Here is a 16,253-nt window from a genome sequence, read left to right as displayed (position 1 = left end):
CATTCACAAACATGCGTGTAGTACAAGGGAAGCCAGAAGGTCGTTCTCCAGACCACACGTCTGTGATAGGAGCAGGGGAGATCTAGAGCACTTAGTCAACTCACCATTATTTATATAGCTAACGCTTTTTACGATGCAAATTGTGTCAAAGCAGCTTTACAGTATTAAATGGGAAAATAGTGTGTCGAAACAGTTTGTCTTTCTTCTCTGGCCAGACAAACCCAGTTTAAATCCAGGCTGCAGCAGATTCAGATTGTGAACCACTTAGTGAACCACATGACTACACAAGTTTTGTATGAAGGGCATTGAGGTGCTCAATGACCTCTGAGCCGGGGAGACGACTCGTCATAAACAGATTTGGCCAGTCTCAAAGTCAAAAGCGCCGCAAACACATAAAATGGCATTGTTACGATTCCAGCGCATTTGCTTGTAAGGAAGCCAATAGACTTGACACTAAGCTTTGGCTTTGGAACCATCTTTACCATAAGATCCACTTTATTTCCATTCGACTAAATATTCAGTGATTCCCTATTGATTTAAATAGGAAATATCTATTTTTTTTTTTAAACTATATAAAATAAAAAATCAGAATATGTTACATATTACGTTTGGTTTAACAATGTTTAACTCCTGATCAACATTAGATTACAAGTTGGTCCTAAAACTCACTAAATTCCACTGCATTTTTTGTTAGAAGTTTTCAGTAACCAAATAGTTATCAATGAGTAATCAAATGCTAATGTTCACACACTAGATATTTTTGCAATGAACTAGGAAATTGCTGAAGCACTTTACGAAAAGCATTTAACTATCCACAGTTGCAAAACAGGGCAAGAAAATGATTACATGTCCTTGCAGTTAGTCCTCATGCATGGGCCCCTGTTTCGGCGTCTGTTCCATTTATCCACTAGGTGGATGTCTTTACCATTTACAACATAAAGCATATCAATACTGTTACACTACATTTGACCATGCTGGCAAACATTCAGATTACATTTCAGTTTTCTATCGAGTGTTTCAACAGAATTTTTTATTTAGTGATATAATACTGAAATATGTCAGAACCAATATGTTCATTATAAGGATATTGCCAAGCGCGATAATGTACATAAAATTCGTAATTACATTAGATTTTTCTAAAAACGGTAGTTTGAGTGCACGAGTTTTTCTGCTATTTAATGTAAAAATATGTTAACAATCTTAACAGACTCAAATACTAACACTCATATGGACTGCACAACACAGACATCAAGAAAAACGTAAATAAAAGTAAGTTTAAAGACTTTAATAATCAGAAACCGTGGGTTACACATATATGGATACATTCAGGAACTTGTAACATTATTTACAAGACATTTTTAATCGCAAGGTACAAAGGAATGCGTCACTGGTGCATTCACAAAATTACACAGAACAACACAGAAAAATTATACATCATAGACAATTTCACAAAACAATCCAAAGGGGGGAAACGAGACGATATAGTTGCTGATGATGCCATTCATATAATTGGTTTTGTATTTTTTATAGATTCATTAAAACAGGATGTAAAGAAAATGCCACTCATCGAACTCATACCAATATCAAAAAATAACGTAGCACCGACTTATGCCAAATTCGCTATAATATTATTATTAATATTAGTAATAATACTACTACTACTAATAATAATAAAGTACAAACGAATAAGCTGTATTTAATGAAACCAACTTTTGACCACCTTCTTGTCTGTATCTTTTCAACGTTCTTTAGTTTTTGATAAGGTGTTTTAAAATAAGACATGCGCCTTGTTGACAAAAAAAAAGTCGGAAAACGTTTGCTTTTTTTTAACCTTCTAACTACAGTCATAATCATGCAGCAAATATATTCACTGTTATATAATTCATGATCTGGGTAAATAATGTTTCAAATAACACAATGGGTCCCGCTAATTAGTAAAACAAGCTCGTTAATATGGGATTTAAATCTGGTCTCTTCAGTATGATTGCTACTTCCATTACACACAAAATGACCTAATCTTTGTTTTAATTTATAATTGCGCGTCTTCTTAATATTACTTGACCATGCATTTCTCTCCCAGGAGCACTGTTGTGAATTAATTAAGTAGACCTAAGCGAATATTTCCAAATAACGCAGATCAAGAGACAAGCAATCGTTAATGGGAAATTTATGCTGTTAAAAATGCAAATATGACAGAGACATTTATAAAGTTTTTCACTATATCATGGGTGAATATTTTATTTGCAGTTTGTGCGGCTTAGCTGCAGGCCTACCAATTTACACTTTGGCCAATACCAAGTTGCACAAGTAATATCCTAACATTTGTCAGAATGACATTTCACAGGCTAGATCAAAGTCTATTCATAAAAGCTGTTCTGTAATGGTAGTTTGGTTCTCAAGGGCCCAAGATATGAGTTGGGTCACTAACTTTGTGCCCGTGACCGTGAACGTGCCATAGAACACGTGGCGATGACTGCGGAACTGAGATAAGACGTTGATGGCTTAACGCAGCCCACGCTTCTTATTGACGAATACTGTGTTTGAACGGCACTTTCTTAGCGACAACTTGCAGAATATAAACATAGATGGGAGTTACGAACAGCCAAGGATTATCACTATGACCAAGTTTGGCGTTTCAGTCTGTTTTATTGTATTTTTTTTCTAGCTTAGAACACTGATCATGGCAAAAAATTGGTTTTAACACTCGGACAATAAATATTAAGCGATCATTTCAGACTGATAAGAAAACATTTTGCTTGTCCGAAATGCTCTCTCACAGCTTATATTTGTCTGAGTTTCTAACTAGTAGTTCATTACTTAATAAAGTGAGTGATGGCTTAGACAGCTTGTTACTTTCAAAACTAAAAAAATCTCAGCTTGTACATGCCCAAAACTGCTGGACACGAACCCTCTTAAATAAACACCAGACCACATAGTATATGCAGACATCTGGAGCCATCATTTGGTCGCGTACCCCTATTATGTTTGAATTCTTATTCGTGATTCCTGAATGCGTCGTGGGGCAAGACTTTCAGAGTAAAATGGGCCAATGGTAGATTACCATTAACGTAATACTGCTGTAGGACTACCATTAAGCAATGTATATTTTGTGCCTTCTTAAAAGAAGGACAAAGCCTGCTCCCTTAGCAACAGTCTCTTTTTCTTCATCCGCCGATTTTGGAACCAAATCTTAACCTGTTGGTCGCTGAGATTGAGCCTGTCAGACAGCTCCCTACGTCGCTGCCGGGTGATGAACTCGTTCATCATGAACTCTCCCTCAAGCTCGGCCAGCTGCAGTTTGGAATAGGGCTTTCGCTTCTTTCGGGTCCGAGTGTGCATCGGGTACCACGGGGCACCTAGAGGAGGCAAAGCACTGGTCATGAGAGAGATGCAAAAAAAAAAAAAAAAAAAAAAAACCTTCTCCTAGTCCTGCACATCAAAGTCTCTCAACTTCTCGATGCCACCTTAAATACAAATTTTTGGTTCACTTTGTGAGGCTGGTAACATGACAATTAGACGTGTTTCAATGACAATCTGAAGTGTAAAGGAAACTGTCGATATGATTAATTTATCGGTTTACATAGAAGAATATGCCTTAGAAGGTTTTACTGTTCTAGTTAAATGTACATTAACGCGATAATTGTCCCCGTTTGCAAGAACCCTACCTATTTAGCGGTTTCAAGGCATATTAAATGACTTCTTGCTGCACGACAACGATATTAATTCAGTTTACGAGTCATTAAAAAACATCATTTTTTTCTGTCAGAGCAACTGCCATTTTACAAATCTGTTCTCCTTGCGAGGGCTGTAATAACGCAAGGGCTTTGGCAAAACGTATATTTAGCAACAATAACTAGTAAACAGCGTCAAACATTGGCAACGGGATTGTTGCATTTTATGATGTTGTGTTTACTGGTTGTATAAATGACTGAGCGCTTAAACTGGTGAACGTGGAGCATTTTAGGGCAACCCCTAGTGGCCTTGAACAACCACGCAAGAACTATGCAGGAAAATCCTAAGAGTTGCAAGTGAATGCCAAAATAAACGGTCATGCAAAAAAAATGTGCTGAAGCAAAATATGAGTAATTGTACTATGTGCTTCTGTTGTCTTTCAGCTGTGATTAAATGCGTGGGACAAACCTCCTCCACTGGCGATATTGCTTGCGTGGTTTCCTTGCGATACCAGGCTTTGTGGGTCGCCTGCTGAAGCCTTTCCTCCTTCGTTTAGCACTGAAGTACTGGAGTCGGACTCCAAGGACTGACAGGATGGCGGGTCTTGGGTCAGATGCTCGGTGCCATAATCATACTTTGAGAAGGTGCCACTGTTGCTCATCCCATTGTGCATCCCGTGATCAGACGACACTGATGTATCTCTTGCTCGCTCCTCTCGTTTGAGGTTGTTGCTGTCTGAACACGGCTCTCTGGTGCTGCTGGAATTGCCATAATAACACTTGCTTTCCTCCAGTCGGGTTATTTCACAGGATCGATTAAAAGAGGGGTTAATGGATACGGGACTGCTAAAGTAAGACTGAGGATATCCATTGCACGACTCCGATGGATTCCACGGGAGAGAGCAAACATTGTCCCTTCTAGGGTACGAGAGAGACGGTAGCCCCGCCAGCTGTCCCCCTGAGGCTCTAAAATTCGGGAAGTAAAACCTGTCTCCAGTGTGGATGTTTACCAAAGGTCCCACAAACCCAGGATTAAGAAGATTATGCTCGCCCATTTCCGCGGGCCAGACCAACAGCTTCTAGTTTATTGCAATCTGACATTTAACGTAGTTAAACCTGAAGGTGCACCTGATTGGTCATCTCCCAGTCACGTGCCGGAGCTTACTCAAACACTAGAAGGTACCACCCACTCGGTCCATTTCAGACAAAACAAAACACTAACTTCTGTATTACGGGTTTTATATGCTTTTTAAAAATACTATAAAATATCTTATTAAAAATGTAAAATCTTGTTTTTCTTTTCCCATAGCTCAAAGGTTTTAAACTGATCGTTTTTTACTTTCCTGTTTAGAAATATAGAGAATTGTCACCAGCCTCGTTTAATCTTTATTACCTGGCCAAATAAATAAATAAATAAAATGAAAATTCATTCCTCCCAACATTTTTTTCTTTTTCTCGTTGAAGGTGAGTGTTCTTTCGACATTGTTTTCAAACAAATTACGGTTGAATTCAGTGTCATATAAAGATGTGATGTTCATCTTTTACAGGCTTGTTTTAAAGAAATACTGATGCTCAGTGCTGAACTCCACTCATATTTACTGTAGTGGGGTCAGCAGGTTGAAACCATTGGCTGCGTAAAAGAAGATGATATTCTATAAGAATTTTTTAAGACCGTAGCCTATAGTTTAGATAATATGGTCTAGTACACCTCACATGAACAACTTTAACAGATACATCCTATAAATACTCGCAGTCAAACTCATGGCGGATTGTTACACATCTCGCAATTCTTTTATTTGAATTTTACAAGCTGGCATAGGGCATTATAAAATGATTTTGCCGCTCCAAATACACCACACTAGATCACATTAATTGATTTTTGAGTGTAAATATATAAAGCACACGCAATTTTTCCTCATATCAACTGCAACGGACTGCCATTGTCACGTGTATATTAATAACATAATGAAGCGATGAAATTAACATTATTATGACAAAAGGACAATAATAACAGTACGCACTAAAACCTTTATCTCACATTTGAGTGTGTTCGTATAACGCAAAATGTATATTATGCCTGTTCAGTGTTTGTCTAATCTTTTGGACCTTAAGTTTTTTAAATAGTATATTCCCCGTAGTATTAATTATAAATAAATTATTTTTAATGCTTATTTTTAATCTTTGTGTATTTAGTGTCACAAAGGATTGTTTTGAATTATATCAATTTTTTTTATATATCAAAAATCTGAAGTTAAAGGTTTACAGATGTGGATATAGTTGTCATTATATATATATATATATATATATATATATATATATATATATATATATATATATATATATATATATATGTCTATTCCTTCATAACTTTTTTAACAACTGGTTTATTTACACATTTTGTGTAGCCATTTGAGCACGTTCATGCTCACATATATTTATAACTGAGCAAATTATGTGTGCATTCTTCGTTCACTTTAATAATTAAAATTTCCCTTTTTTATTGCAGGAGTCGTTGAGCAGCAGTAACTTTACGTTTGCTGCCAATCTAAAACTTGTTTCAGTGTATCTATGTAGGCGTGATCGTAATTATGATCGTGGCCAACTTATTTATTTTTGTTTCTTCGGCTTTGAAAGAAACTGACAAAAGCAAAAATAACCACAAACAGCTTAATTAATGGCGATGGGTATCTATAAATACAAAGATACTGCCTAAGGAAATCCGGTGTTCAAATATTGACGTAACACCTATAAAAGATACTCAAAACAACTAAAATACTACAAATCCTGTCCTCTAAATTGTCAAAGTATTATTACATCAAAATTGTAGTCACACATGTGCATGTTTTACGGCTAGAGTACTCCATACCAGAACCAGATTCATGTAACCAATAAACATGCTACGCAACACTCCGTCTATATATATTTTAAATTCATTCAGATGTTTTACTGAAATATCAGGACATTTGAGTGTTAAATGTAATCACCAAATATGAAGCTAAAGACCAAAAAAATCTAGAGACACCTGGAGAAAACACTCATGCTAATTAATACACTAGTCAATTATTAATACACAGATGCTATTTCTGATTAGTTGTAGTGAGAATATTTTATTATTTCCTACAAGAGCACAACAGAGAGTAAAACAAGTTGTTGAGAGAGTTACTGGTTCTCCCTTGGAATGAATGACATTTCAACAACTAAATTCAGCCACAGAAACATTCCACTCAAACAACCTATTTCTAAAATGATATCGCTTAAAAGTCACAGTAAAAAGAATACATTTTCTTACCGCTGGGATGGACAAAGTTAAAATCTCCAACATTTCTGGAAAATGGCTAAAATAGTTGTTAGTTCAAGGTCAGTGTCTAGTGCACTGTCTGCGCCGCTCTGAGATTGCTGTCTTGGAATCGCTTTTCCGTCCAGACAGGGCCATAGCGTAAACAAAGGCCTTTTTATTGTCTTTGATTTTGGAAGACAGGTTGGCTCACTGAAAGCCTTGCTGTGAACGTCCACCAAGGCCGATTTCTTAAAGGGGAAAAAAACGTGCATTAAATGTGAATTAAATGCAAAATCCCAGGTGTGCAATACTTGAACTCATTTTAAAGACAAGGAAAATCTGATGATAGTTGGATATCGCAACAGACATTAAAACTAATAATAGTACTACAGTAATAGTACATTTAAATTATAATTTAATTAAATCGTAATTTTAAATAGAAACGTAGGCTTATAGCTAGAGAAATAAACACACTACTGCTACGAAGCTTCCAGAAAAAATTGTGTATGAACACACAAATAAGTGCTTGTGTTGGTATTGTTGAATAATTATGAGTTTAATACAATTACGTTTGCTTAAATTTTTACTATATTTAAATCTACTTAAATTAAGTCGATAGTTGAAATTGAGTGTAAAGAAGAAAACAAGGTAAATGGTTAAATTAATGTTTGAGAAACACTTAGCATACGGCGTTTGAAAATTGCAACAACAAAAAAGTTTTTGCCTATTTTTCTAGCTATATGTAATAGTTTGTTAATTTTTCAGTAACTATGCAGTTTTATGCTTCGAGCTGGGGATATTTGAAGTTAAAGAGAGACAAAATAAAAACATTTGAGAAACGACAAACCTGGGTCACATTTTAAAGATGCATTTATAATATTTATACCATATATTATATAGCATTCTATAAAATGATAAATATATATTATATACAGTTGGGTATTCAATCAGTAGGCTACATTTATATATTTCAATGAACAATCTATCCTAACTATTCAATTCAATGTGTGTCCGCTATTCTTACCATGTCTTTCCATGAACACTAGCAAATTCTTCTTATATAAGCCTATATATTAAGCTACATATTAGTAGTTTATTAGTTACCTTTATCTTAGATTAAACACACGTATCCTATAAGAGGACGTGAGCCAGACACAAACTGTTTACATAAAGATCGGTGCAAAGCATGTGTCTTCGTGCTAAATCTACACTGCTCACTTCCTGATATTTCCACCATACGCCACCAGAGGTTATCAGACCCCCTTTCTCCTCAACACACAGAGCTCTCTCCTCGCATTCCAGCTGGTCTGTTTAGAAACGGTGAATAAAAAAGCTAACGTGAGCTCGTGTGTTTGGCTGAACAGGCCTTATGCATTAAACATATTATTTAAGCAGCACATTGATCGAAACCCTACAGTTCCAATCGTTTATTTCTATATTTATTGTTCGAATATCCCAGCTTGAATAACTTAAAGAAACGCGCCACCAGAAATTAACTAGCTTTAAAAATGCGTATACTTTTTTATCTTAATGTATACGCAAGTATTTAAATACATTTAAGTGATCTAAGAGAATATGTTTAGGGGCTTATTATTGCAACACCCCCCCACACACATATATACTGTGGATATACAATTTAATAAACTAATGCAGTGATAATCAGTAATACACGACAAAAATTAGCAAATTTACGTATTCTACTTCTATATTACAATACTACAATTTGTCCAATGCAAAATCGGAAACTAATATTAATAGCTATAGTCAAAACAATAAAACTATTTCTATAATATTAATATTAGTAAAATGATGCGACACAAAACAGTTATCAACACAGGTTTAAACTAAACCATTCACAGCTAATAATGAGAAATTTGTAGTCTGACTTTAAAAATCCAACAATTTATTTACTTTTATTTACTTTTGTTTGTTTGTTTACAGAGAGTATAAAATTATGATATTTTTACATTATGCAATAAATGGACGAAAACAAGGGCATTGGGAAAATCCTAAAGGGTGTTGTATTTATGAATGTGGTGGAAAAAAAACATTGCGAGGATGTTCCGTTTTCTCTTTCCCTCGCATTGCTCATAATAGATCTATGGATATTTTGAATAGGCCTTGCGCCTAACCAGACATAGAAAATGTTAGTTTGACCGAGCAAGTGCATCAATATGAGATCATTAAATAAATGCACACATTTATATATTCATAAATAATCTAAAACACCAAGGCATTGTGCATATTCACTACAAAAACAAAACAAAAAACAACAAGTATAAAACCATACCTTTTGACATGACGATGGACGCATCTCTTGATATTTGGGAGGAAGTACCCAACTTTTCTCAATGCGCCTATGGAAATAAAACGAGATGTCATCTCTGTGAACAGTCTTTTGCAGACGTGAATGCACTACCTGCCTTCTTGGTCAATATAACCTACACCTCATGATGAGAAAATACAACCATTGGTGGTTTAGAAATTATACGGGCAAGGGTTCGCGGAAAAGAAAAAGCGGAGTGTACGATTAAGTAAAATACGGGTGTACACAATGTACATTTTCACAATGACAAGGATATCGGATAATCAGAGCATTTTCCTTTTTTATGTATTTATGGTATGTCATTAACTCTTGCCGTCTAGACAGGGAAATAACACCTTGTTTGCCTGAAAACAAACCACGGGCAGTGGTGTCCAGCCCCTCTGTTTATTATTCACAAGACTCTGTGATGTCAAGGTCAAAGCGACTGCATAGTCATGGTCAAGGGTAACGCAAGATCACGTGACGGTAAAAACAGAAGCCTAACTATCATGCAGTCAACATGAAATCTCTCATTCCTCAAAGTAGCCAACTTCTGCACAACACTGATAGCTGACTGATGGCAAAAAGTTTTAGCAGTAACCCGGGTTGTGCCTCTTACGTGTTACTGAGGAAATTCAAATTTCGTTAGTATACACCAAATTACAGACTTTCTTATATCCACATAATATTTGCATTTCTTTCAGCGTTTCCTTTACATTAATGCATTTAGTACATTTAGGCAAATTAGCGATTATAGTCTGGTCTCGATTGGGGAAATATAGATGTGAACTTGGACCACAATACCAGACTAAAGGGTAAATTTTTCGAAAATGAGATTGAGACATAATCTGAAATTTGAATAAATAAGATTTCCATTGATGGATGGTTTGTTGTGATAGGACAATATTTGGCCAAGACAAATATATTGGAAAATCTGTAATCTGAGGGTGCAAAAAATAAATAAATAAAGTTTCTATATATTTACAAAAATGTCTTAACGGATACTTAAATTTCAAATGATTTTTGGCATAAAAGAAAAATCAATTATTATGACCCATACAATGTATTTTTGGCTATTGCTACAAATATACCCCAGCGACCTATGGTTTTGTGGTCTAGGGTTATATATATGTGTGTGTTTAACTGTACTAAAAATCTTTTTAGAAACAAATATATTTTGTGTTAAATCACGTCTGATTAATACTCTCTTAAGGCTCGGAACTGTACAACACCGTTTTTAGCAAATTAGATAACAGTTGACAGCATTTCATTTATTCGTTGAATGTAGCCTACAAACTGCCTTTAAAATTAAAAGGTGTCTCAAAGGAAAACGTATTTTTTTAATTACACCATTAAAAGTGCTTCAGGCAGTTTATTTGATTAATAATAAAAAGTGAAAAAGTAGATAAGAAAAAGGACATCTTTAAGCATTAAGTGGATATAATGCTTCCGATCATACCTTCATGATACAAGAAAAAGGATAATCCTTGTGATCATGTGGGAGACGGTGAAGATCATATTAAATCTGAATTTTGCGGCATATGGCATATTCATATAGAGAAATTTCATCGAAAATTCGCCTTCTTTCGACTTTGTTTAAAAACATTACTTAAATTATGGTAAAATTACCTACGAATGGAGCAGATTTTAAATCTAAATGAAGGACAACCAGTAATTACATTATTAATACTATAATGAAATAAACTACGTTACTAGATCACATGCAAGTGCACTGCTTGAATTATTAAAATATGTAAGGCGTAGCCTACTGGAAGCCCGTTGCTAGAACATTCTGGTTAAAATTATAGGCTACTCGGCGCAAAATATTAGATTGCCAGCATTTAAAGTATATAAATACACCATTTAAATGTTGTAAGTTAACTGAAAATACTTTATTATTTGCAGTTGTCAATATCATCTTGTTTTGTCACTAATATGAAGGTTGTGTATATTTTTCAATATCTATATATTTCAAGAAACCCCGAGCACTTCCATTGATAAAGTTAGTCTTTGCAATATGTGCAGACATTTCGCCTATTGAAAAACCCTTACCCAAACAACACAAAAATATTGAATCTATTGTAAGAGCTCACTTGAAAGTTTTATCAAACAGATAAAGATGGGTGGACACATATGCATCTCTCTATGAAGCGGCCATAAATGGGCTACCGCTGTCATTGATAACTGAAATGCATTGATTCACTACAAGCAGCATGTACCCAACAAATTCCTTTGTCATTTTTATTTATGAAATGTCTCAATTCAGTACTTTAGGAATTGAACACCACAATACAGTTCACATACTGCACGAAAAGAGTTACAGACAAGTCGTGTGAACAGCTCCAATGCTTTACGATATATATTTCTATATATAAAAACAAAAAAGGTTGTGCATTAATGTTTAATACTAAATGATTTTTAAATGCTTACAATCATTCCAGTTGCATGGCAGAGTCATATCCTTCACTGCTAATAAGTACACATACAAATGATCTAACATTCCTTTTTTACAGAACTGTCATACGCGAAATCTAAATTAAATAATAGAAGCATTAAACTGTACAGTTAACATTAGCAGCCTGGTTTACCCTCGGCATTAAAAAGCAATGTATCCCACAGTGAACCATTTAGCTTTTGAAGTCTCACAGGCTCATTCTAGCAAAATCTTTGTAATGTCCACGATAAACAAATGTCGGTTCTATTTGTGATCCAGTTCAGCATTTGCTACAGCCTTTCGAGAGGTTATACAAGTCTTGATTCATCCAAAGTGTCCCACAGATTTTTTACTCTTTCTTCTCGTACATGTTGAGCCCCTCGAGTGTTTTCTGCTGGCTAGTTGGCGTTGACGCACTCGGGAAGAGATGCAGAAGGGTCGGGTCTCCTTTAAATTTCAGATGCACGTAAACCATGTGTCTCTTTGATACTTGTGTAATTTTAAATATTTATTATTTATATATGTACATTCATAGAAAAAGGACGAAGTTTAAATGTTTTCTCTTTTTTTTCTGTATTTTCACAGTTTTGTATCATATGCCCAAAAAGCCAAAGAGTAAGCGGTTATGATGTGTGTGCATGCTTTAAATTAAATAAAGTGAAAGAAGACAGTTTAGGCATGAGGCTGCCAAGATGTTCTTCATTCATGATTTCTGAAAAGAGGTAAATAAGACTTTCTGGACGGAGGGATATTGGCTGGCGACAAAAGTACGAAAGGTATATCAAGTATGCATGTGATTATTAGTCTTTGATTTACTGACAAACTTTTTCTCCTTTACTCTGCGGTTCTGGAACCAAATAGTAACTTGGCGTTCTGAGAGGTTGGTTGTCGCAGAGATGCGTCGTCTCTTGTCTTTGGTGATGAACTTGCTTGCTGCATACTCTTTTTCCAGTTCCTTTAGTTGTATCTTGGTGTAGGGAACACGCTTTTTGCGCCCTCGACGATAACTGCTGACTTCTGGCTGCAACGGAACAACATCTATAAAAAAAAAAAAGGGAAACGTTATTATTACTTGTTTGTCCAGTGAGACACTTATAAAAGATGAAGAAAGTTTGTTTCAATCGACACTTCAGAAAAATATAAAAAGCAGTTATCTATTAAATAAAGTAGTCTTTTTAATTGTTGCGTCAAATGATTTTAATATCTCTAGGCAAGACGGTCATAAATGAACAAATGGGTAGTTGTGTTCCTTTTGTTGGCTACTTTATTTATTGAATGGAAAATAATATAGTAATATTAAAATTATAAAAATTACCTATATGGGTATATATAGGTGGATAGGGGCCATTTTTTCGGTCCATTTCACGATGCTAATGTTATTGTCCCCCCCTAGCATTGGAGTAGCCAGTAGAATAGGTTTTTAACCAGCACTGATACACAGACAACAATAAATCATTCTTGAGTAAAGTTTAGATGGATGGGGTTTTTGAGAAGACCAAATCATCCTCAATATAAAGTCTTGCTAAAATGCCAGGATTGCGGTTAGCAATGACAAGTGTTTTTCAGTTATAACGCAGTATACTGTCCTGTAAATTCACGTGCACCTTAATTATTTTAAAAGTGCACTATCGCCCAGCACAGTCTTTTCCAAAATCACTAACTAAAATCATAGTAAAGGTAAAATAAGGTACAGGATATTAGGTTCCTCTGGCACCAAAGTATACATACAGACGTATTCTAGAATTTTATCTTGTCTGTAAACTGGTACAATAATGTTTTAGACAGAGGTATGTCCACAGCCCTTCTGTCAGCCACTAGTTTTTGTCTAACGGCCCCAAACAGACTTGGAAAAAATTATATATATATATATATATATATATATATATATATATATATATATATATATATATAGTTATATTTTTATTAGTGGGTATTCGTGGCTACCTGTGTATGTGACCTCTTCTAGGGGGGAGGGGAGGGTTGCTAAACGGGTCAGGGGCGTGATGGTGGTGACAAGTATTCACTATAACGCGCCAGTATATTTAATTTAAAGCTGAAATTACAGTGAACTACCAACATAGCACTGGTCATTTTGATTTGCCACAGCTGAGTAACAATACCGAATGGCTGAGTTGGTATTTGCATCATATGCAATATTTTTGCTCACAGCTAAAATCAATAACTTGACTACAGTTCATCAGCTGGTCTTAGGAAACAAATAATGCTGCTCCATGGCATTTGCAAAATGTCCATAACAGATTGTGGGACACCACTCCCGATTACTGCTGACAAAGATTTATATGCGTGGTTTAAATAAGACCTTCTGTACGGGAGGAGCAAAGGTAGACACTATTGCCATACCCCATTTCCAAATTGCGTGACTTTCCTAGCTTTAGAATCCTGTGACTCAATATTATTTGAGTTAATATATGACTAACCTCTGTAACCAGATACGCCACTCAAACACTGTATTTTATGTAAGAGGTTGTAAATAAAACGTATAGTCTAGGCGAACTAAACTCTGTCTTTCTGAAACTTGTAAAGTTTAGGATTCGATCAAATTATTGTTGTGGTAAACCAATTGAATATTTACTAACTGTCACGTGTCAAAAATGAATAGAACAAAACCAACACATTTGACAGGTTCCTGCAGCCCTTCTGGAAGCGCAATCATAATCCATTATGTAGAGTTATGAGATGAAAGCTCTTATGAATTGATTACCATTCGTGAAGAATACAAATCTACACATAAAGGCGAATGATCTGCAAGTTAAGATTACAATTGGGGAAAGTATGTCCTATCATAACAGGAAGTCGTATTATTCATGTAATACACATGCACTTTTCATACTTTCACAACTACTCCAACACATACCTGGAAACGGAGATTTCCAAAGATGAGAAGACTGTGTCTGTTCCTTTGAACAGTACACCTGTCCATCCCAGCCATTCGACAGAGCCCAGTGTTGATAGCCCTCCATGGGGATCAATGCATCGTGACGTGGCTCAGGATGCGCACTAATACTGGGGACCACCGACATATCTAGATATCCCGGAACCGCCTGGTACGAGCTGGCAAAACTCGGGTAGAAAGCAAACTCTTTTGCCCTGCTGGAGAGCTCCTCCGTGGGCAAGGCGCTGCTCGTCTCGGCATATTTGTCTGCGGGATGGTATGAACATGGTTTCTGCTGCAAGTTCACGTTGTGCGAGTGAGATAATCTGCAACCGTAGTAAGGGTTTCCAAAGGGGTAGCCGTAACTCAGAGAGGCGCTAGATGACGTCTGTGGAGCGGGGCACTGTCGCCCAGTTTCAGGGGAAGATATATCCGAGTACATGGATCCCTGGTGAGTCGCTATGGTGCCGGAATGCCGCCCCAACGCGGGGTGTGAGATCAGTTCCCTGCAATGAGTCGCAGGGCAATTCCCGCTCAATCCTTCCATAATTTGGCTTTTATTCTGATTATTTTCATTCGGGCTTTTTTCATACACGTACATCAAGGTGTCCGCCCAGCGTGGATGCAGGACCAGCGAAGTCGTCATATCACGGGCTGCCGATGCTTTTTAAAAGTCGCCTACTCTAAGACTGATACCTCATTTCCAACTACATTTTACACACGCGCATGCGCACGACTACGTCCATGTGTCCAGTTCATTAAAGCGCAGGCACGTGATATGCTAACTATCCCAATGAGACTGGGTTGTGGGTGGGAAGAATAATCCCTTTAAACAACTACTGGCTCACGTTTCACGCCTGGCTTCTAAGGTTTACAGTGCCCGGGCATTGGCTAAGAGAGTTGGAGATAGCTGTTCTTAAAGGGGAAGGCTACAAGTTTATAAGGGGAAAGAAAACAACCTCAACATTTCGGCCGACAAATGTCTGGACACTTGGCAGTATGCACTTTATTTTTTTATTTAGCCTTCATTGTCTACAATATCGAACGTTGCATATATGTGACAGCATACACACACACATACATATATATATCAGGAAACGTGCATAAATTATTAAAGAGTTACACAGAATATGAGTAGCATAAGAAAATAATACATGATCGGAATCGTATGAATTCAGTAATTCTTTACTTATTTTCTTGCAATAAACGTAGCTTTTCTTCATCAATAACCTAAAGGAAAGGACTAACTTCCATTTGCATTTGAGGGAAAAAAACTTTCGTTTGGCTATTTAATATACGACTGAATTACTCTGCTCTAATTTAAATTTAGAAACATAAAATAAAACCCAAATCAACAACAAAATAACTAAATAATATATATTCCTATAGTAATATGCAAATAAAAATGCAAAAACACAAACACACCAGAAAACAGAATAAAAACTCTCTATACATGGCACAAAAGCATTAGTGTGCTCTGTAATATTATATCATGTACCGTTTTTATTATAAAACGAATGGCGTGTTATGACTCTTCTGTGAATTGCTTTTTCCATCGATATATATTTGTTTCTGTCTTACTGATATAAAATAATTTGCCTCATATTCAGTTATACAATTGTTTTAATTATTATTTTCCATGTACCCTCCAGCATTTAGGACCGCGTGCTGAT

The 16,253-nt window shown here is 35.9% G+C and overlaps 2 protein-coding genes across 3 annotated transcripts; both read right to left on the bottom strand.

Moving 5' to 3' along the window:
* Window positions 1-1,276: 1,276 nt before the first annotated feature.
* Window positions 1,277-5,760, bottom strand: LOC113041574 (homeobox protein Hox-C12a). The gene is made up of 2 exons (XM_026200181.1): window positions 4,141-5,760; window positions 1,277-3,356 (listed from the first exon to the last, which is right to left on the bottom strand). The coding sequence occupies exons 1-2, from the start codon at window positions 4,724-4,726 to the stop codon at window positions 3,118-3,120; spliced, it is 825 nt and encodes a 274-aa protein (XP_026055966.1). The 5' UTR covers window positions 4,727-5,760; the 3' UTR covers window positions 1,277-3,117.
* A 998-nt stretch (window positions 5,761-6,758) lies between these two features.
* Window positions 6,759-15,490, bottom strand: LOC113041572 (homeobox protein Hox-C13a). Of its 2 annotated transcripts, XM_026200180.1 has the most exons (4): window positions 14,563-15,490; window positions 12,508-12,725; window positions 9,239-9,305; window positions 6,759-7,196 (listed from the first exon to the last, which is right to left on the bottom strand). In XM_026200180.1, exons 1-3 carry the CDS (start codon window positions 15,224-15,226, stop codon window positions 9,297-9,299), a joined length of 891 nt encoding a protein of 296 aa, XP_026055965.1. In that variant the 5' UTR covers window positions 15,227-15,490; the 3' UTR covers window positions 6,759-7,196; window positions 9,239-9,296. The 2 variants fall into 2 exon arrangements, with proteins under 2 accessions (XP_026055965.1, XP_026055964.1); XM_026200179.1 differs by lacking the exons at window positions 6,759-7,196; window positions 9,239-9,305 and having other exon boundaries at window positions 11,484-12,725; window positions 14,563-15,488.
* Between the last annotated feature and the right edge of the window lie 763 nt (window positions 15,491-16,253).

The sequence above is a fragment of the Carassius auratus genome, chromosome 23, assembly GCF_003368295.1.
Source record: "Carassius auratus strain Wakin chromosome 23, ASM336829v1, whole genome shotgun sequence".
NCBI classification, from domain to species: domain Eukaryota; kingdom Metazoa; phylum Chordata; class Actinopteri; order Cypriniformes; family Cyprinidae; genus Carassius; species Carassius auratus.
Note: the sequence above shows the minus strand (reverse complement) of the source record. Positions and strands in the feature narration are given on the sequence as shown.